The sequence below is a fragment of the Notamacropus eugenii genome, chromosome 1 (genome assembly GCF_028372415.1).
Source record: "Notamacropus eugenii isolate mMacEug1 chromosome 1, mMacEug1.pri_v2, whole genome shotgun sequence".
In the NCBI taxonomy this organism is placed as follows: domain Eukaryota; kingdom Metazoa; phylum Chordata; class Mammalia; order Diprotodontia; family Macropodidae; genus Notamacropus; species Notamacropus eugenii.
The window spans coordinates 215,684,908-215,707,810 of record NC_092872.1 but is presented as its reverse complement, the minus strand read 5'-3'; the positions used below and the strand labels follow the sequence as shown (position 1 = coordinate 215,707,810).

Below are 22,903 nucleotides of genomic sequence, written 5' to 3'. Positions count from 1 at the left end.
AAACTATCAGATGGTTACTTCATAGGGGCAGACAAAATAGCATCTCAGTCCTCTTAAAGGAACAAAGAATGGAGAATATCAAAGGAAATAATAAAAATGTAGGAACGATGGAGCAGATTTCAAACTATTTACAAAGTAGTAACAATTTGGAAGTCGTTCAAAAAAGGCAACATGGTTACTGACCTTGAAGAAAGAAACACTTGTGTTCAAATTCTGTTCCTGTCACATACTGGTTGTGTGACCCTAGGTAAGTCACTTACCTGCTCAGTAAAACCAGACAACTTTCTAAGACAATTTGCAAAGCATTTGCCAGCAAAGTCGATACATATGGATAGGGGAATGCCTGGACAAAACCATGGTATGTGAATATCATGACATATTACTCTGCTATTTAAGTATGAATAACACAGAGAAACATGGATGTAGTATGAAGAAAGCCGAACCACGAAAAAAATATATATGAAAGCTGCAATAATGTAAACAAAAACAATATTAAAAGACATCAAGAATTCAGATCATTACAGTGTCCAGTCTTGGTAATAGAAAAATGATACCACCTGCTTCAACACAGTGGTGAACTGTGGGAGCAGACTGATACAAGTGCTCTCAGTTATAGTCAGTCACAGTAGTGCCTGTGTTGGTTTGTTCTGCTTAATCAGTCGGTCAATAAGCATTCAGGAAGCACCTATAATGTACCTGGCACCATGCTAGACACTAGGGATAGAAATACAATAGATGAAAAAATCCCTGTTTGGGAGGAGTTAACAGTCAATCAACAAGCTTTTATTGAGGATGTGCTGTGTTTTAGTCAATGTGCTGGGCACCAGGAAGGTAAGACAAGAGTGTAACAGTCACTGCCTTGGTGGGGTTTACATTCTATTGAGGAAGATGACATTTAGACATTAAGCCTATACAGGAAATAGACAAAACGGAGAGCAAGTACCTCGGGTGAAAAGGCAAAAGTAGCTAAGGATACCAGAAAAGGCTTCCTGCAGAAGTTACCACTGGATTAATTGTGAGAAAAGTTGGGGGGAGTTAGGTAGTAATTGGGAAGTGACTGTCATATAAAAGCAAAATCTTTGATTAAACATTTTTCAAAAAGGAAGTTACCATGGATTGTGGGGAAATGTCAACATTAAAGGGAAATTGCTTAAAAACAGAGAAGAGTAGGGACAAATGAGAATTCCCTTGGATAGAGAATTATAAATAGTGGAAGGGAGGGAGGGAGGGAGGAAGGAAGGAAAGGAAAAGAAGACGGAAGGAAAGGAAAGGATGAAGGAAGTTAAGTATCTAGAATGGGCCAGATACTGTGCTAAGCACTGGAGATAAAAATACAAACCAAAAGAAAGGCAGTTCCTGCCCTCAAGGAGCTGTTATTCTGAGAGAAAACACCACATAACAGGAAGCTAATAAGCAGGTGAGAAGGTGTTCTTGATCAGTCTTCTTAAAAATTTTTCCTAAACTTAATGTAAAATAAAATGCATGCAGCTCTGTAAATAAAATTAATGTGGAAAGGCCTCAAAACTCTGGCCAGGTAGAATAGTTAATGTTAGTACCATGCCTCCAGACTGAAAGGATATCCCTGATATTAATTAAAATCCAATTTTTTTAGAGAATATTTTCTCAAGGAAAGAAGTTTGTTTGGATAAGATAGCTCTTCTGATAGAATATAATTTCCTTATATAGATAGAATATAAATTCCTTAAGCAGGGATTATTTGCTTTTTTGTCTTTATATGCACAATACCTAACACATAATTGGTGCTTAATACTCTATTTAAAAATATTTTTTCAACTTTATTAATGGCACAAAACCTTTTTCACTCAGCAAAATATTCTATTATTTATCTTATTTTAGTTAAACATGCTTAAATATCCTTAAAATTCTGGGTTTGATAATAATAGCTAGCCTTTATGTAATGCAGACTTCTGAGGTTGCAAAGCACTTTCTATTCATTATCTCACTTAGTCCCAGATTTGTCCTGATGGTACACAGATTCCAAGATCGGGATCTAAGTTCAGGTTTTTTTCAATATTTGATGTTAATGACTGTCACAGATGACAAAAATTTCCTTAAAAACATACATAGATCCAAATCAAAGTGTTCTTTGCTGCACTTATTAAACCACGGTGCTCATTTTTCAGCCCTATCCCCCAATTATACAAAGGTTTAAAAAATAATCATTCATTGATTTTTTTTTTGCTGCATAGAAACCATATTTTTTTCCATAGATTAAGCATAAATAACTAGATTGGAAGTAAGAAGGAACACACAGTGAAATCTCCAGGCTTTCACTGAACTCTTCTGCATAATCAAATACACAGCCAGTGAGGACAGAAGGAGAGAAAAATCTGGGGATCTTTGCAGATAAGTAGGCAAATGACAGGTGAACTTCAGTGTGAATGTTCAAGGTAAAGAATTTAGGAAAAAAAACAAATACAAGTCAAGGATGAGAAGCCATGAGTTATGTATAGTCCTGAAGACGCTGGTTTATTGAGCAATGAAGAATATCCCAAATCAAGAAGAGCAATGGAAACAAAATTCAAAACATTATTTTGTGTTTTCAAAAGTTGTGTGACCCTGGGGAAGTCACTTGATCTCAGTTTCCTCATCTGTATAGTGGGGATCATAATAGCACTTGCCTCCCAGGCTTGATGGAGTGTGCTTAGCACGGTGACTAGCACATAGTGAGCATTATATAAATATTAGCTATCATTGTTTTTATTATTAAAGGTGATAGAATTTTACATTTTAAAGTCAGGAGACCTGACTATCTCATGCATTTAATAGCTATGTGAGCATTTACTTATTACCCATTCAGTAATTCTTTTTTTTTTATTTCTGAAGTGGGGTATTTTATTTATTTTTTAAAATTAATTATTTTGTTTTCAGTTTTCTACAATCACTTTCATATATGTTACATTTTTTCCCCTCATTCCCCTCCCTTTCTCCCTCCCTTTCCCCTCCCTCCCCCCTCCCTCACCAAGATGGTGTGCCAGCTTATATAGGTTCTTATTAAATTCATTTTCAGCTTAGTCATGTTGCATAGAAGAATTAAAATGAATGGGAGAAACCATAAAACAAAACAAAACATAACACAAGAGAAAATGGTCTGCTTCATTCTGTAAGCCAGTTCCCTAGTTCTTTCTCTGGATGTGGAAGGCATTTTGCCTCAAGAGTTCATTGGGAATTTTTTGGGTCCTTGCATTGCTATGAAGGACTAAGTCTACCAGAAAAATTCCTTGCCTTAAGAGACCATTGGGGATATTTTAACTCTCTGCATTGCAATGAAGTTCCAAGTCTACCAGAAAAAAATCCTCACACACTGTGGTTGTTGCTATGTACAAAGTTCTCCTGGTTCTGCTCCTTTCACTCAGCATCAGTTCATATACGTCCTTCCAGGCCTCTCTGAAGTCTTCCTGTTCATCATTTCTTATAGCACAATAGTATTCCATTACATTCATATACCACAACTTGTTCAGCCATTTCCCAATTGATGGGCATCCCCTCGATTTCCAGTTCTTGACCACCACAAAGAGAGCTGCTATAAATATTTTTGTACATGTGGGACCCTTTCCCATTTTTATGATCTCTTTGGGTTACAGTCCTATAAGCGATATTGCTGGGTCAAAGGGTGTGCACATTTTTGTAGCCCTTTGGGCATAGTTCCAAATTGCTCTCCAGAATGGGTGGATCAGCTCACAGCTCCACCAACAATGAATTAGTGTTCCAACTCTCTCACATCTTCTCCAATGTTTATCATCTTCCTGTTTTGTCATGTTAGCCAATCTGATAGGTGTGATGTGGTACCTCAGAGTTGTTTTGATTTGCATTTCTCTAACCAATAGTGATTTAGAGCATCTTTTCATACAACTATAGATAGCTTTAATTTCTTTCCATTCAGTAATTCTTGAAGACTGATTTATAGACAGCTTGCTGATTAGTAACAGCAGAGAGGATTTCTACCCAGAGAACTGCCACCATCTCTGTTTCTTCCACTATAAAACAGGATATGTGCCCTATCTTCCACAGATAGAATAAAGAACTTAATAAAATGCCATATAAATCTGACCTGTTACTGTTGCAAAATTCAATTAAGTGTAAGGAACATTGCAGACTGTATGTGTGCACAGAGGAAGTGTGGCATGTAGGAAAGGGTCCTGGACTTGTATTCAAGAAGGCCTGGGTTCAAGTCTTTCTTCACTTACTTCCTTTCCCTGTGGTAACAGTCAAATCACTCAACTTTTAGGAATCTTAGATAACTCTTTAAGACTTGTATGCTAAATTATAGATGGTTGGAATCTTCATTGGTGACAGACTTCCTTCCAATACTGTCAAAACCACAAAGCCTTGGCTTATTAAAGTATGTTAGGGGTGAGGGGAGGAAAGGAAATGATCATTTCTATGATACCTCCTATGTATCAAGTGCTGTGCTACATGTTTTACAAATATTATCTTATTTGACCCTCGCAACAGCCCTATGTCCACAGAAAACAAGGCCCTTGAAGGTAGGATGTTTCATTTCTATCTGTTTCCCTAGGACCTAATGCAATGACTAGTACATAGTAGATCCTTAAAAATGTTAATTGATTGATTGGGTGCTGATGGTGATGCAAAGAAAACATGCCTTCAAAGAGCTTAGAATTCATTTGGGGCATGATGAAATAAAATACACCAATATAACTATTATAAAAAATAGAATGTGGCCGCATAATATTCTCTGAAATGTAATGCTAACATTTGAAGGCATGTTTTCTTTGCATCACCCCTTTGAGAGAGGATCACCATGTTAGAAATAAAAGGGACTTTAGACAGTGGATAGTAACTAATGCAACTTGTTACTCCCAACATAGAACGTAGGTTGAAAATGTAAATGAATTCAAAAAAATTTGTATTCTTTCACGGATGATAAAGATCTGTAGCACACAAATTACTAAAATTTCTCTGGCAATAAGGGAGTAGGATATAGATGTGTCATAGTGGAAACAGACTAGGGAATAGAAGAGGAAGTAAGGCTTAGGGAATAGGAAGTCCATACTGGCCAACATTGACTTACATAATTTGCTTTTTATCTAGAGCCAAACAACTATAGGACCATGAATGGCCGTGCAGTGAACGGCAGTCAGCTGGGAAAAGACTATATCCAACTAAAAAGCCTTTTGCAGCCCATCAGAACTTATTCCAGAGCCAGCTTGTATGGACCCAATATTGGGCGTCCCCGGAAGAATGTTATAGCTCTTCTAGATGGGTAAGTAAAATAGTTTTGAACAAGTAAAAAATACAGTCCAAAAACCTTTGCAGGCAAATGACTCCACCTCTTCCCCTCCACCTCACCAATTATATACTAAGTCTGTTGAGTTAGTATGTGATAAAAGATAGAGTATTGGTCTTGAAGCCAGGGAGAGCTGGATTCAAATCTCACTGATGCTTAGTGTTTGTGTGAGAACTGACAAGTTACTTAATCTCTCTAAGCCCCTCTAATCTTAGGAGGTTCTCTAATAGAATAAGTTATAGAAGGAGATATCTAGTATTTATGTACAGGAACATCATGAACCATTTTAAGTTTTTACTTATATTTACAGGAGATAGAAATGGTAAACCACTCCAGTGTTTGACAAGAAAATCCCAATAGCGATCACAAAGAGTTAGACACAAATGAAATAACTCAACAGCAACAGTGACGCAAGAGTTAGAAGCAAGGGTATTTAAAGGAAAGCAAAATCACAGCTGTAGCACAGGCCTGTAAGAATAGTGTGAGGAATGTTAGAACTCAATAAGTTGAGGCTAGAACAATTTAAAAAATAAAAAAGGTTTTTAATACTATAGAAAATTAACAAGGCAGAACCAGATAAGATTGCTGCTTAAAGGATGAAATGAGAATAAAGGATAATGGAGAGAAGATACAGTTTTTTCCTGTTTTATTTTCCTGAAAAAGATTATAATTTAGCCAGAAATTACAGAAGAAAAATGATTAATAGATAGTTGATTTTCAAGATAAATGAGGAAACAGGTAAACTTACTTACCATTCTTGTGTTTCTATATTACCACTTTTATGTTAGCAAATTGAATAATCTGCTCTCAAATTATTCTTTTTTTATTCATTTTTGCAAGAATATTTCAAATACCTCATATTGAAGGGGCATCTTATTCATTTATGATTAGGTTCAGATAGCAGGATATACATTTTGGGTTGTATCTTAAGTTTCCCTTCTGCAATTGCTTATGAGTACAGAATACTTTTGTGTTACTAGAATTCTGTTTCTTTTATATTTGAAAGTATTCCTCATGGTTGCTTGCAGAATTTATTGTTTCGCATTGGAATTAGGGAATTTAATCACAAAATGTCTTAGAATTTGAAATGTAGAGGTTTTAAAAAAAAGTTTTCCTTTTTGGAGGCTGTGGATTTTTCCATTGGTGCTTCATTTTCTGCATTCAGAAGTTCTAATCAGGTTTCTTATATAATATCTTGTATTACAATTTTCAGATTTTTTGACTTGTGTTCATATGGGAAGCCTGTGATCCTTAAGTTGTCTTTGTACATTCAATTATCAAGTTGAATGTTTTTTGCTTATATAGATGATGTATTCTTTAACATTATTGTTAAAATTATTGCCTTTTGCTTTTCTTCTTCCAGATTTGCATTAGTATATTTGTATTATCAGCCCATTGTTTTCTCTTTTTCTTTGTTTACAAAGACTTGCCACCTTGGATTCAGATTTTCCAATTCTCATAATTATTTCTGCCATGCAAACCAAAAAAATCATTTACTTTTGTCTAAGTTCTTTTCTCAAAGTTCTTATTCTTCTTTTGATCCACTGTGGAACATCCTTCTGTGGTCCCATGCTCTTTTGGGATCAAAAGATTTCTGTTTCAATAGGTAATTGTTCAATTTTCTTTGTTTTGAAGTATTCATTTACAGATGTTTGTAGTCTTTTGGTTGTCTTATGTCTCATGTTTCTTTCTGATTTTGGTATCTTCCTTGTTGATTTGTCTTCTTGTGATCTAGGTTTTTTAACTGAGTTTTCTTCTTGAGATCTTCAGTAGTCTTAGTATTTTTTCCTCTTTTCTTGCCTTATTACTTACTTTCTGACTACTTCCCCATTGACAATACGTTTCCCTCAACCTACCTCAGTCTCCTACCATATTGTTGTATTTACTTTTCATCCACTTTACCCTGGTCTCAAGTAACTTCTGAAGGAATGGTACCCAGCTAGATGCCAATCACCTTTCCTTTAAGGTTCAGTGCAAGTCCTTACCCTAGTGAGGAACACTTGACCCAGTTCTCTTTGTCATTTAGTTCTCTGATAAGGTTAAATCAGTGTTTGCTGCTTTTGGCAGACGTGGGAGAAGGTAGAGTAGGTTTCTGCAGCTTTGGAGGTTCCTCTTCCTAGGGATGACCCCCAGGTAAAACAAAGTCCCACCTTCCCTACCTCCTCCTCTTTTGCATGTGGTGAGGCATAGATGAAGTCTGCCGATTGTTGCAGCAGAATGCAGGGATAAAGGCAGGAGTGATATATGCTGATAGAGGCTAAAACAAGGAAACTGCAAAGCACATGCTAGAGTGGAAGCTGAAGTGTTGATTTGTATGTCCTAATGTAACGTGGAGGCTGGTGGACAGGTGCTGAGGGCGGCATCTTCCACCTCTGAGGCTGCTTGGTTTAGAGGATAGTGCCCTGTGAAGACAACTGTAATTACTCTACCTCTGACACATAATCTCTCTTTTGTCTTAGGATTTTTTTAGAGTAAATGGGCATTAGAGAAATGCCTAATTGTTTGTTGGTCATATGATCCAGAACATAACAGGGAATATATTGGGTGTACCTTGTTAACCCTAATGAGCTGAAGTCCTCAGGCCCAGATGACCTGTATCCCAGAGTGCTGACACAGACTTATGAGATTCCTGACCCACACTCAGCGATCCTTTAAATCAGATTGTGGAGAATGGAAGAGGTGTCTCAACCTCAAAGAAAAGCTAATGTCTTGATTTCTTTTTTAAAAGGGAAGGTGAAGAAAATGAAATCTGAAGGCTAGAAGCCAATGAGCTTGACTTTGATTCCTGGGATGATTTTTCAATATCATTAAAACAATAATTAGTGACTTTCTAGAAAAGGAAATGATTATTACAACCAAAATAGTAGCTTTATTAAAAAGAGGGCATATCATACTAACCTCATTTCCTTTTTGAAGAGTTACTAGACAGGTTGTTGTTGATTAGTCATTTCAGTCATGTTTGCCTCTTCATGACCTCATTTGGGATTTTCTTGGCAAAGATAGTGTAGTGGTTTGCCATTTACTTCACTAGTTCTTTTTACAGATGAGGAAACTGAGGCAAACAAGGGTAAGTGATTTGCCTAGGGTCACACAGCTATTGGCAGAAGCCAGATTTGAATTCAGGAAGATGAGTCTTCCTGATCCACAATCCTGGCATTCTATCCACTGCGCTACCTAGCTTCCCACTAAACAGAGCGCATAGAGGAACTTTAGAAGTATGGTTTATCTGTATTTTATAAAAATATTTGACAAAGTCACTTATAGATTTCTTATGGATGAGATTAAGAGCTATGAACTAGATAATAGACCAGTTGGAAGGATTCAGAAATTGTTGCATGACTATTAAAAGAATAATTATTAGTGGTTGGATGTCAGCATGGAAGAAGGAATCTAGTAAGGTTCCCTTTATCGTTTTTATTGGCTGAAGGCAAGCTTTTCAAATTTAGTGATAATCAATGCCTATATAGGAGGGGTAGCTGACTTGTGAGATGACAGAACCAGGGATCTCAAAAGACCTTGATAAGTTAGGGGAAGACATTAATCAGGTGAAATTTAATAGAAGTAAATCTAAAATCTTACACCTAGATTCCAAAAATCAATTTCATAAGTATAAATACTAGGACAGTTTCTAAACATCTTCTAAGTCTATTAGAGGACAGCCTATGGGCAGTCCTTGCTGTGATAGAGAGCTCAGTACTATAGGTACAATAAACCAGGGGGAGGCAAGAGGAGTTCATTTGATCTTTACGACAACCTTGGGAGGCAGGTGTTATTTTTATACCCATTTTCTAATTTAGGAGATGGAAGCAAACAAAGGTTAAGTGACTTGCCCAGAGTCACACAGCTAGGAAGTATCTGAGTCCCTATTTGAACTCAGGTTTTTCTGCCTCCAGACCCAACTCTCTATCCACTCCACCAGCTACCTCTATGTAAGTGCCAGAAGAAAAGAAAGTAACGTTTGTAGCAGAGGAGCCTCACCCACCCTAGAATGTTCCATTCCACTATTCAGAAAAGGCTTTTTTAGGAGAAGGCAAAAGCACCTGATCACCTGCTTACTGGCCTGAGCTGTCAAATGACAGGCAGCGTGGAGTCAAAGCAGGGGCTTCTTAACCATGTTTATATCATACATCTCAGAAGAAAGCTTTTAACAGATATAATAAAATACATAGGATTTACAGCAATTATTTTGAAATACAATTATCAAAATTTTTCTTAAAAAAGACAAATCTGCTAAAAATTGTTTTTACATGTAATTGGGGAAAAAAATGAAATATTTTTTTTAAAGTCAAATACTCAGATTCCAGGGCTAAATGATCATTCAGAGCTTTCCCAAGCTTCAACATTCTGCTATTCACATTAAGTGGAATTAAGTTGTCTGAATAATCTTTGACTACTTCTACTCTCACTTTGAAATCCAGACAGAAGCAGGAGAGAGAACTTTCATTTTTGCCCTCACACCCCACAGAGGGCTCTGAAATGTTGGCACAGAATGAAGCATCCCCCGTAACACTGTGGGACTTCACACTGGTCAAATGCTTTCTGTATGCAAGACGTTGTGCTAGGCTCAAATTTGACAGGACAAAATTATTTTTATGCTTTTCCAGTGGTTCAGTGCTTAGGGTCAGGGTCTCCTGGGATAATGTTCTGATCCGTCTCTTAATTCTTCCTTTGTATACAGAACTCTCCCAGTTAATGAGAGGGAATCATGGCTACAAGGCAAGATTCTTGGTTCTGGATACATAGACAAAAGGGGACTTGGCATAGGCTTCATGTCCCCTTGACCCTGCCATGTGTCTGCCACTAATCCACTGTTTATGATGACTTTTTTGGGGGGGTTGCGTGTATGTATGTGTGTGTGTATAAAGAGAGACCTGTAGCCTAGCTCATCCAAATATGATGCTAACACACTTATATAGGGTGTTTGGGTGAACTAGAAAGAGCTCTGGATTTAGAATGAGAAAACTCACATTTGAATCCTGGTTACACTAGCTGCGCAAAATTGCATGTCAGTTAATCTTTTTGAGGCTCAGTTTCCTTATCTGGAGAAGACTGGGTTATGTGTAAGATATTTTTAAATTCTAAATTCTAATCATATGGATTACCATGGACAAGTTCCAAAACCTCTCAGTGCCCCAGGTATAATCATCATCGTCACCACCACCACCACCGTCATCAACAAATTTAACATTTGTAAAATGTTTTTACATATGTGATCTCATTTGAGTCTAACAACATAGCCAATTAGATCTTATTATCCCCATTTTATAGATGAGAAACTGATGCTGAGAGAGGTTAAATGTCTTAAGAAGGATCATACAGCTATGATAGGTGCTTGAGGCAGAATTCATATACAGGTCTTCCTGATTTCAGGCCCAGAACTCTATCTCCTATGCCGCCTGTCCTCATGTTACACACCAGCTGATGATCTGTGTCAGTGAAGGGAATCTCCATGCAAGGAGTTTCCTATACTGAGAAAAATCACAAGTCTATATCCAAAGCAATATTTGACTCTGCAAGGGCCACAGTATAGACCCCATGTATTTCAGGGCTCATTTCATTCCCCTAATACATGCCATTATTCTCTGTATACTCATGGTTCCTAGCATCCCCCAAGGTAATGTTGTCTACAAAGTGCCTAGTGTACCTACTGGATAATACGGCCCTGGGTTGGCATAGAGATATAGCTGGCATTGATACCACTTTAACATTTGCTAAGCACTTTGCGTATCTTCATCTCATATGATCCTGACAGTAACCCTTAATAGGTCTATTATTAAATATAATGTTATTATTAGAGTTACCTAATGGCAGGTACTGCAGATATTATCATGCCCATTTTATAGATGAGGAAGCTGAGACTCCAAGACCTGAAGTGACTTACGCACTTCATAGGTCATAGGCACACAGCCAAAGAAGTGTCAGAAATGGAATTCCAAGCCCCCTCTTTCCTGACCAGCTCCTTTCCACTGTACCATACTGCCCCTTCAGGAGCCTGCTCTGATTGGTTCCTTGCTCCTGGACTGGGGGTTTCCCTATTCTTGACAGCTTTATAAAAGGTCCTCCAGTTCCCTCGTTCACTAGTCCTTCATGTGGAGAACAAGCCAATATCTCCTGCCAGAGAGCGAGCAGGGCCTTATAGGGTAGTTGGTTTGGGTCAGGGCCTCTTGGCATGTGAGAACAGAGCTCGTGTTGCCCCCAGCTCAGAGGGCAGAGAAGAGTAGAGCTGATGGGGGGGTGGGGCTCAGGGCTGTCAGTGTCGTGAGGATGATGTAGAGCTCTGCTCTGGCCGGAACCTGCTTCCTCTGCATGAGCTCAGCACAGTGCGAAGATGCACAGCTGGGGACAATTTGCTTCACCAAGTAATTATCACAGTGTTATTCCTAATAATTGCTGTTTTGTTTCAAGTATAAACGACTGAACCCAAATGCAGCAGAGAAGAAGAAAGCAAATCCTTCCTTTTGGGTTCATAATTGGAAAGACTGTTGTCCCACTGTCCCTGGAGACAGAGCAGAGCTTCCAAACAGCTGGTGTGGGCTAATCAGTAGGAACATGCACTGACTAGGGAAATTTTTGCTCCTCATTGATGTATTACTGATTGCTCTTTAGTTTAGTTCAACAGACATTTATTAAGCCCCTACTATGTGCTGTTGCCTTAAGCCTATACTGTAGTGGGGGGTTTTTTTGAGGTCATTGGATTAAGCATCTTGCCTACTTGTCACACAGCTAGTAAGGTCTGAGGTCACATTAGAACTCAGGCCCTCCTGACTTCAGGACCAGTACTCTATCCACTGCCTAGCTGCCCTTAGTACCTTTATTTTTGGTAGGAACTTTTAAAAAAACATTCTTAATAACCATTTTTTAAGAATTTTGAGTTTCAAATTACCCCACTCTCTAGCCCATTGAGAAATCAGTTCATATGATTTAATAGAGACTTACTAAACATTTGCTGAATTGAATTGTGCTGGGTGTGGGGTGGGGTGGTAAAACAAAGGGGAAATAAGATCTTGCCTTCAAGGACCCTAAAATCTCATAGTTCTAAATCCCCCTCCCACATATGTCTCCCTTTTCCTATTTTTCTCTAGAAGGACTTCTCTCCTGATTTTAATTGTAGACTAACTCCTCACTTCAGACTTCAGGAATAGTTATAAAAATTGCACCCAGTGATGTGCTGCTAAGTTAGTTCAATTAAATGAATCAGTATTTGTACGCCGTAGAAGATGCTATATAAATGTATTCCCTTTCCCTTTCACCTCAGAATGTTTAACAATGGAGTCTCCAAGAACATGACCCACTTTTAAGTTTAATCTACATGGTTAATATTTTATCCATCACTTTCTGCAGTCTAAAGCAGAGGTGTCAAACAAGAGGCTGACGATATTCCAGAGTGCTCTTGAGCCAGATTAAAATGTAACTGGGAAATGTTTCCCAAAATAAATAGGAAATACAAAAGAATATAGGTAATGTGAGTGTGTGCTTTTTTTAAGTCAACTGGCAGGATTGTCCTGGCAGGATTTACTAGCCCTGTTTGTATTTGAGGATGGCACCATCCGTTCATCAACAAACACTTTAACTGCCTGCTGTGTGTCAGGCTCTTTGTTCTCTACCCTCGAAGAGCTCACAGTGTAATGAGGGAAACAAGAAGCAAACACGTGCACATATGTATACACACACATACTATACATACATACGTACATACACACATATATATATGAAATAATTAAGATAGGGAAGGCACCAGAATTAATTGGTTTAGGCATTCAACAAAATAAATTAAATCTTGATTTATAGTGTTTGCCACTGAAAAGTTAAAAATCAGCTCAATTTGAGCTGGCTCAGTACATCCCTGCCCTAGTACTGGGGGGTAGGGGTGAGGAAAGGGGTCAGTTATAATGTAGTATGGTGGTACAAAGAACCTTAGGCTGACAATCAGAAGACCCCATTCAAATAACAGCTCCACCACTGGCTACAACAACAATGTGAGGCCTCCAGATGTGTGCCTCTGGATTTCCTTATCTATAAAATGGAGATGATGCCATCTTGCCTGGGCTTACTAAGTGAAAGTATGTGCCTGAGGGTGTGTGGGTCTCTGAATTAATTCTTCATCTAGGTTTGTAAGTGGCTCATTGACTGCGCCTCTCTAGTTTGTCTAAGAGCCACTAGTTACAAGATGAAGTGAATGCTAGATCCAGTCAAACTCAATGAGCGCAGCAGAGAATGAGAAGACTCCTAACAAGTGAGGTAAAATTCTTGGAGAGCCAGAGTAGTCCAGAACAGCAGTGGTGGAACCATTGAATGTTACAGTTGGAAGGAGAGTTTTCAGGCATTTAGTGCAGCTTTCTCATTTTATAGATGAGGAAATAGCCCTGGAGGAAGGGACTGACTTGTCCAAAGTCACATGGCTGCTTTTCTTTGATACTGAAGTGACAATAGCTCATAGAAAGTTGGGGTAGGGGGGAGCAGAGAGAAGCTTGAGCCAGAATCATCAAGAGATTATGAACTGCTCAGGTCATCGGGTAAAGGGAACTGTTGGTTAAAGTTAGAGACCTAACTGTCTCCATATCTGGACTCTGTATGGGATTTCACCTCAGTATTTCAAGTAGTATGGGATTTTATTGGTGAACATGCTCCACCAGTGTTTAAGCTCATGGTTTCTCTATGCCTTTGTAAACAACTTTCCTGGCTTGCTGAGGCCAAAAGAAAAAATCATCTTTTGGGGATTACTCTTTCCATATTTTTTAACAGATAAGGAAACTGAGACTCAGAAAGGTTGTGATTTGCTCAAAACCATGAGTGAGCTTTTTTTAAGTTTCAGTCTGGCTTCTAATCCACTTGCAGCCTTTACACTATGTCAGCATGTCAACCTGTGTGTGTTTGTCTTTATATCTAGATAGATACAAATTAGACATGTGCAAGATCCAGCACAAGACTGAAATCTCTTCTTCATTCCCTTTACAAGGACTGTGGGGAGCACAGGGGAGAGAGACAAAGAGACACAGAGGAACAGAGAAACAAGAGAGAGCCAGAAATAAGGGAAGGGGAGAGAGAGAGACAGAGAAAGGGACAGAGATATGGGGGGGGGGGGGGATGGAAAGGAGACCGAAACAGAGGAGGCACAAAGATAGAAGAAGGGGGAGAGAGACACAGACAGAGAGACAGAGACAGACAGACAGACAGAGAAAGAGAGAGAGAGAATATACAAAGTGGATTGCAGAGCTAGTAGGGAAAAAAAGTCTCCATTTCTCAGAAAACTGCAGAACATGCTTACCAAGAGTAATAAGGTTTGCTGAATGACTGAGGAGTAAGGAAGGAAGTTTCCAAGAGGATGTCAAGTAGAGGTTGCTTCCGGGCATTGGGTGGGGGCTCCTCAGTCAAGCAGACTTCTTAGATGGATGGAATGATGGGTGACAGACAGCTAACCGAGTCACAATCTGAACCCAGGTCTTTTGATCTTGAATTCAGTCTTCTTTTGAAATATATATTTTAAAATCACCATGGGCTTCAAAAAAATTCTGAAGTCTAACCTAGGTTTCTGGAATTAAATAGGTTATTTGACAGAATTGTAAATCCTGCCTATAGACAAAGGGGGAAAGCTCAGCCTTCTTGACTTTTGGAACATACAATCTTTATTTAGGGCATATGCTACCGATTGTGCAGGATTTATCCTCTTTCCTGGGAGCAAGATTCAGAACACAGCTTTCTGGGTCACACTCTGAAGTCTGGGGGAAAGAAATAAACCCATAAGGTTATGAATAAAGATGTGCCTTATTATAAGAGAGAGCTGTGATACCCCCTCCGGGGAAAGGCCTGACAATATTTCAGGCACTTCATGCATGCAGGTGGATAACAAAAAGAAAGAAATTCTCCCAGATTTGGGGATCCTTGGGGATGAAAAGAACTCTAGAAATGTAAGGGGATATTTTACTTTTATTTATAGCAATGATTCAGCTCCAAAGGAGAAGATGACCGAATACTACACCATCTCCTTGAGCTGTAGTCTGTCTCCCCTTTTTCAGGTGCCTGGCTTCTTCTGATTCCTATCTTTGCTGGAGAAGTTCCCAGCATTTTCACAGCTGAGCCTTGATGGGAGAGCCCAGCACACTCTGTCGTTACTTAAAAGGACCACCTGCTGCATCTTGTCACCAGAGTCCTGCCTTTATAGGGCATCTGATCTTTAAAAGTCCTGCATCCTCTCCTCCCCATGACTTAGGCAGTGGATTTGGGTATCTCTCTGACTCTGTGTGGTCCTTCACTTCCACATCGAGTGGCCCCATTCCAAGCAAGGGAATAAACTTGGATGCTCAGGGACCTGCTGATGATGCTAGCACCTCACCTGAATGTCAGCTTCCCAGTGGTATTTCACTCCTATTTCCCTTCCTGACAGTAGGAGTCTGCATGTTATTCCATCGCTCATATTTTTCTGGCTAAGAATTTTGCAGCTGTGTTGAAGCTAGTCATCTGTGGTGGGTTTTTTTCTGTTCAAGCCGCTTAGGATTCCAAGACTCTAGGTGGTTGCTACCAATATCTGTGAATGATTTTCCTTAGTTCCTACCTGTTTTGGAGAATTAGACATCCTCTTATAAAAGATTTCCAAGACATTAATGAGATACGCTACTACTACTACTACTACCATTACTACTGACAGCTAGGTGGTGAAGTAGATTGAGTATTAGACCTGGAATCACAAAGATCTACTACTTCTACTACTACTACTACTACTCTTACTACTATTTCTACTACTACTACTGGCAGCTAGGTGGTGAAATGCATTGAGCACTGGACTACCACTACCACTATTATTACTACTACCATTACTGTTACTGCTACTATTACTTCTACTACTACTAGCCATTAGATGGTAAAGTAGATAGAGCACAGCAACTGGAATCAGAAAGACCTGAGTTCAAATTCTTGCTTGAAGATGTCTCTTCAAACAAGATAAATTTTCAAGAATATCTCTTTTTTCAGATGTTTCCTAGCTGTGACCTTGACCTAGCTGGTCAAGTCACTTATTAGCCTCAGTTTCCTCACTTGTGAAATGGGGAGAATAGTAGCACCTACCTTCAAGGGCTGTTGGGAAGATACTTAAAGCAATTTGTAACCTTGAAGTGCTATATAAATGCTAGCTATCATTACTAGTTTTACTCTATGACTCTTTAAGTATCTGCAAAGTACTTGACATAGTATGTCTCATTTCAGATTCACAACAACTTCACAAGGTAAATATGATTGTAATTACAGCCAGTCCTCTATGTTTGCATGTTTAACTTCCGTGACCTCAAGAATTCTCATGATTTTATGAGTAACCTTCTTTTCACTCTCACACTGGGAGCCATGCACATTCATGGCTATGCGCAATAGAGAAAAAAATGAGAGGCATGATGCAGGGCAAATTTGTGGAATAGCTGATGTCCTAATGGGTGCCCTACTACTCTTCTTCACCCTACCAGCGTCAAGTCAAGAATTCCTCATGTATCCTTTGCATGTTTTCATTGTTTACCTTTAAAACTCAAGTTTTGTGTTGAAATTATGCCCTGAAAGCAGAATGCAAGTCCTTTGGGCTCTAAACCCAAGTGAGCCAAGTCAGTGAAGGAGCTTAATGAGACATTAAAGCTGTTAGATATGCTTGACATTGGAATGTCTGTGGCTGTTTTCAACCATGAGTTTGGTGTTAAGGAGCTGATAATTTGTTGTATCCACAAACAGGAGGAAACTATTTATAATACTATAGATTTCATGTTATGAAAAGTGAATATTTTCTGAAATTAATATTTTTTCATTGAGATGTTAGCATAAAAGATCACAAAAGTCTAGGGAGTTACTAGCAAGAAAAAGTGTCTTGCATATTATCAGTTTTATTTTGTGTACAGCATTTTATGGATTATTTTATGGTTCTTGTATTAGGAAAAGTACACATTATCAGGATTAATTTTTTTTATAAACAGTTGTATGTGGAAAAGTGTATTTTCAGCAATCTCTAGCAAAAGATTACAGTTTGGGGTGGTTGGAGGAACCTAACCTGCTATTTCCCATGGGTTCAATTCATCAAGGTTTATATTTTTTACTTTTGTGCCATTTTCTGGGAATATTACTCCTGTGAAAGATGAGAATTGACTCAATCTTTGTTTTATAGATGAGGAAACTCAGGCTCAGTGAAATTAAGTGATTTGCCTGTGATCCCAGAAATTTTTAAGGAGAAATAAGAGCCTCATTTTCTCCTGGCTCAATCCCAGTGTTTTTTTTTTTTTTTCCAATGCATCACCATTTCTCTCCTAATCCACTCAAGTGGATCTGTGACCTCATGAATTCAGATGTACCCTCCAAATATATAGTTCATAACCTATCCATACTTCCCCATCTTAGCCATGCCCTCCCATGAGTTCATCATGGGGAGTCTACGCATTTGGCTAAAGCCTCCCTTCTACTTCTCCTGACTTCATGGGGATACCCATGGACTTGGCTCCCTACCTGTCCAATCTTGATCTAATCATGCAATCAGCCCATATTTTTCTTTCCTATCATATGTTTTATCCTTGATATTTTTATTCTTACTTTTCTTTGAAGTTCCCTCTCTGAGCACACTTTTTACCATAATCAAGGAGGTGTGACAGTTCAGCTATGGGAACAGAAAGCCAGTGATTGATGTCAGTTCATCTTAAGGAAGGCATCAGCTAGGTAGATATATAGTAAACTTGTGCAAAAGCCAGCAATTGATTAAACCTTCTCATCAACTTTGTTCTATTTCTGAAGCTGTCTGAAGGTAGTTGATAAAAGCAGAAATATACAATTTCTAGGTTTAGGCCAGTTCCTAAAATGGCCTTTCTAATGACCATCTTAATAGCAGGGAATGCAGGAGAACAGATGAGACATTTTTGTGGAAAAACAGGACTCCTAGCCTCTGGATCCTGAACAGCTTCCCTATGTGTCTATGGCTGGTTTTTGTATTTTTAATGTTTGTATCTTGGGGGAATCTTTGTGTAATAGACTGTACTTCAAGACGCCTAAGATCTTAAGCAGACAAGACATTGGAAGATTTTGGGTGATGACTGTATCACATGTTCAGTGGCAGCTATACCTTTGATAACCTTTTCAGAGCCCTGGTTTTCCCTACATCAGAGGACTCTAATGCTCCTCAGTTAGCCTCCTCTTGTATATGTAGACTCCTCACTCTTCTTATTGTCTACAGACCGCATTTGCTTTTCTCTAGGCACCTTCTCTTGCATTCTCTCCTCTTTCTGACTTCTTTTCAGCCTGGTTCCACTTGCCTTTTTCTCCATTCTGCTAATTATCTGACCCTGGGGTTGGGATAAGCTTGCTTCTGGATGTTTGAGAAAGATGAATTCTTTTTCTCTTTTCCACGAGGTGATATTTCTTTCCTGTTCCCTGCTCAGTATCTCTTCCTATTGGTCCCCCATCTTATTCCATTTGACCAAGACATGACCAATGCTGAAGAAAACAGTTTTTACAGTAGCCACAGATATAGAACAGAGAAAGTGTTTGAACAACATTTAGGGTCCAAAGATAGAATGAACCTTGTCCTTGTAACTTTCCTCCTTTCATTCATTATGGATGTGTCAGGGAGGTGGGCAGTCTGTGGAAGAGATTAGGCTCAGTCCTAACCATTTCCCCTACTCTCTAGAGACAATGGAAAATTTATTCCTGCTACTTAGCCCATACCATGTCATTCTCCTTCCAGTCTTCTAACTTCTCTTTCTACAGGTGGACCATTCTGCTACCTGATCCTTGGTTTCTCTTTTTCTACTCCTTATCTATCTCTGGCTCCATTTTTTTCTGCCATGGGAACATTTTTCTTTTATAACAGTGGCTCTCTGTCTTTAGAAGCCAGTGTTCCATCCCTAAATTTCCCACTTTAGAACACAAGCACAAATCTGCCTTTCTGAAACTTCTTTAGAATAGATGTTCTTTCCTGGTATCATCCAAATTTTGTCATATGATAGTCGTTGATTTCAGAATATCATAGTTTGTGTGGCATAGGGAGAAGGGATGTTTGAATAGGAGGTGGGATATTTGGAAGGGGAAATAAATGGAAATTTGGGATACTTTTAGAGTATTTTGCAAGTAGGAGGCAGCTAGATGGCTCTGTGGATAGAGAGGTGGCCCTGGAGTTAGGAAGACGAGTTCAAATCCAACTTTAGACACTTACTAGCTTTGTTAAGTCACTTAAACTCTGCTTGTCTTAATCCACTGGAGAAATAAATGACAAACCATTCCAGTACCTTTGTCAATAAAACTCCATGGACAATATGGTCCATGAGGTCATGAAGAATCTGACATGACTGAACAACTGTTACAAAAGCAGTTTGGGGAGCTGATGTTGCTCTGATCGTTTAGGAATGTGTAGCTTAGTTTGCTCACATAATATTTGAGATGAAAGTGTTTTTTCGCACAATAATTTCAATCTCATGAATTGAACTTGCAGGAAGATATTTTACATTTTTGTTGCAAACCCAGCTAGAATGTAAGTCCCCTGAAGGCAAGGTTTATTTCATTTATGTCTTTGTATTCCCCGGGGTCTAGCATATACTGCTACTGGTGCTTAATAAATGTTGATTGATTGAAATAGAATTCACTGCTTATAGGTCTTAGGAAGCCATGTCTCTACCTGTGTTAGTTTCTGAGAAGCAGGCAGAAACATAAACCGAAACTGTCTAGCAACAGTATGTCAAAATAAAGTAAGTCAGCAAAGAGAATAGGCTGCCTGGCCTAGTGCAAAGAGCTCTAGATTTGGAATCAGATGTTCTGACTTCCCATTCTGCCTCTGCTCCTAATTAGCCATGTGACCTTGGGCAAGTTGCTTAATCTTTCCAGGGTTCACTTCTTCCTTTGTCAAATGAAGGGGCAAGAACGTGATGATCACTGAGGTAGAGTCCTGCTCTAAATCTGTGATTCTCTGATCTTTAGCATGAAAGTCTGCAAAGCACTTTCTATACATTATCTCCCTTGATCCTTAGGTATTACAGATGTTATCCCCCTCCATGTTCCAGAAGAGTTCCTGTGCTTTCTAGACTTGTGTCCTCCCCAGTGGCAAGCAGATAACAGTGAGTCTCAGTCACAGGAAAGGAAATGAGGGTAAAATAAGAATAATAGTGATTTAAAAACAGAAGACTTTCCCCCCCCCCACAACTCTTGCCACCTGGGACCGTCTCATCAGCCTCATTTTCTGAACCGTTGCCATTAGCAAGATGTCACCATCTACATTAACATCTAAAAACTGAAGCCTTGCTTTGCAATAAATCTGACATTTGAGGATGTGTGTGGTCATTCTCGCAGCACTTAGAATTGTGTGTTTCACTTGACAGTATTTGCAGATTATTTCTTCTCCCTCCCCTTCAAAATAACTCAAGGAAGAAAGGCTTCCATATGTTAGGGATTGGCCTATTTTGCTGAGGGTGGCTATGGGACATTGTGGCTCAGTGACTTTCATACAAATATGCCTTGTTTAGTGGCATCCCTGTCAGCCTTTAAGTGGGCAGGCCTTACATTGCTACAAAGATGAACTAGACAATTTTGCTTTGAAATTTTGGGTCAGAAGGAATTCAAGAATGATTGCACATAGGTTATAAAATATGAATGCAGCCAGACCATAGTTTTAATCTTCAGATAAATTTAAACACTTTTCAGCAAAGAAGACTTAGCTCTTTTGTGTAGAGGTTGAGAAGCTAGCCTTAGATATTTGCTAGCTGTATGACCCTGGGCAAGTCACTTAACCCTGTTTGCCTCAGTTTCCTCATCTGTAAAATGAGTTGGAAAAGGAAATGGCAAACCATTCCAGTATCTTTGCCAAGAAAACCTCAAATGGGGACACAAAGAGTTGAATGCGACTGAAATGACTGAATAACAAATAGAAGCTAAGGCTCTCAGATGTACCCTTAGACAGACAGGTTGAAGTCTCAGGTCAATCACCTTTACAGATACACAGCCTAAGCTGTTTCTATATCTGAAGCACTTCACCTTTGTAGTGGATACTATGTAAAGCTACAGGTCTTAAGATACTAGAATACTACTGCCATCACCGCCACCCAGTGTCCCACTGTCCTGAATTACCCACTTATCGTAAGTAGCACCCTGCTCTGGGTACTTGAGTTTCAAGTCAATTCTACTCATTAGCTTGTTTCCCCAAAATTCTACTCATGACCCTGGGTGGGGGGAGGTAGGGGTAACTTGAATGTGAACATTCAGTTCTACTTTATTTGTCATTTAGCATGTAGTCCATTGGCATAATGGTCATTTCATACAAACAAATGTACAGTATCATCCTCATTACTCAGTATGTTTATGTTCCAAGTTCACTTCAGCTCAATCAACACTAGTGGTAATGTTATATCTAAGTCTGTCCCCCAACCCCTCAATGCTTTTCTCTATCCGTCATCTCCTTGTAAACTATTCTATATATTTTTTTGTTTTGTTTACCAACAACTATAAAACACAATCTTACTTTGCCCTTTCTTGCACTTCTTCAGTAATCCTATCTTCTACGTCTTTGTTCCAGTTTGTATCCAGTAAGACTAAGTTCTTTATACTGTAACATTGAAGGCCAACTTTTTTCCAAAATGGAGGTTTCCAGCAGTCTCTGAGGATCAGTACCACTGTTTCTAGAAAATGACATGTCTTTTAACTGACTTACTTTTAACTTGCCATCCTTGTGATCCCTAGACCAAAATTTCCTTCCCTGGCCACCAGTCCTTTATACGTGTTGACTTGTGTTTTAGATCATAAGCTCCTTGAATGTAGGGGCTCAAATGTTTCCATTTTGTTTCATCGGCATTTAGCACAGCTCCTGAAACAGTGTAAACACTGACTTAATAAAGGCTTTTTCCACCAACATGATCCTCAAAATTAAAAAGACAGTTCTTAGACAATATTTATCGGCTATCTGTCATCTTTGCTCATCACTTTTATTATTGAAGATCACCTCCCAGTTCTCTAATCTTAGAATTCCTTATGTGTAGAAGTTCTTCTTCCTATCCTAATATTTCTCTCTTCCTCTAAACCTATCCTTCCCCAAGGTAGAAAATTTGCTCCCAATCTCACATTCAGGGTCAATAATAACTGCTCTCTCTCCTTTAAAACTCCACATAAGCCCCTCCCTTGGGCACCAGAGTCTTAGAGACAATTTCTTAGGGCATTCTTCAGGTCTTTCGGGTCCCTCTTACACAATGCAAACCTGGTGCTTTCTGTAGCATGAGATCACAGGCTCTCACTTCTTTCTAGACTTTTATTTGCTCTGATTCCCAGTGTCCTGAACCTTTTGAGCAAGGAAAGCAGTAAGTTTTCTGTTTCTTATCACTATAGAAGTAAAAGGATATGCTCCCACCAGTGGACCCTGTATGTTCAGCCATTCTGAGCCTAGACAGGTGGGGCAAGTATTTATCTATAAGCTACTGACTCAAAAGTCAATAGAAAGAAACCTACAACAAACAAATTCCTGAAATTTCTTCTAATTTTGAACTTTTCAATTTGTGAAAATTGCACTGTTCCTGTGATAAGTAAAGGCTGAGTAGCAAAAGATGATCATCTTGTGTTTTCAAAAAAAGTTTATTCACTGTTCAGTGTAAAAAAATCATAATTCAAAAGTTTTTCAGTATTTTTTCTTTCTCAAAGTAAAAATGTCTC

The 22,903-nt window shown here is 38.8% G+C and overlaps 1 protein-coding gene across 2 annotated transcripts in view; it reads left to right on the top strand.

Annotated features, from left to right (window-relative positions):
- HPSE2 (heparanase 2 (inactive)) overlaps window positions 1-22,903 on the top strand; it is a 724,961-nt gene that overhangs the window by 434,523 nt on the left and 267,535 nt on the right. For both annotated transcript variants that reach the window (XM_072626990.1, XM_072626982.1), the window contains exon 5: window positions 5,077-5,248. In XM_072626990.1, the coding sequence (XP_072483091.1) occupies window positions 5,077-5,248 (172 nt within the window). The remainder of the gene's footprint in view (window positions 1-5,076; window positions 5,249-22,903) is intronic.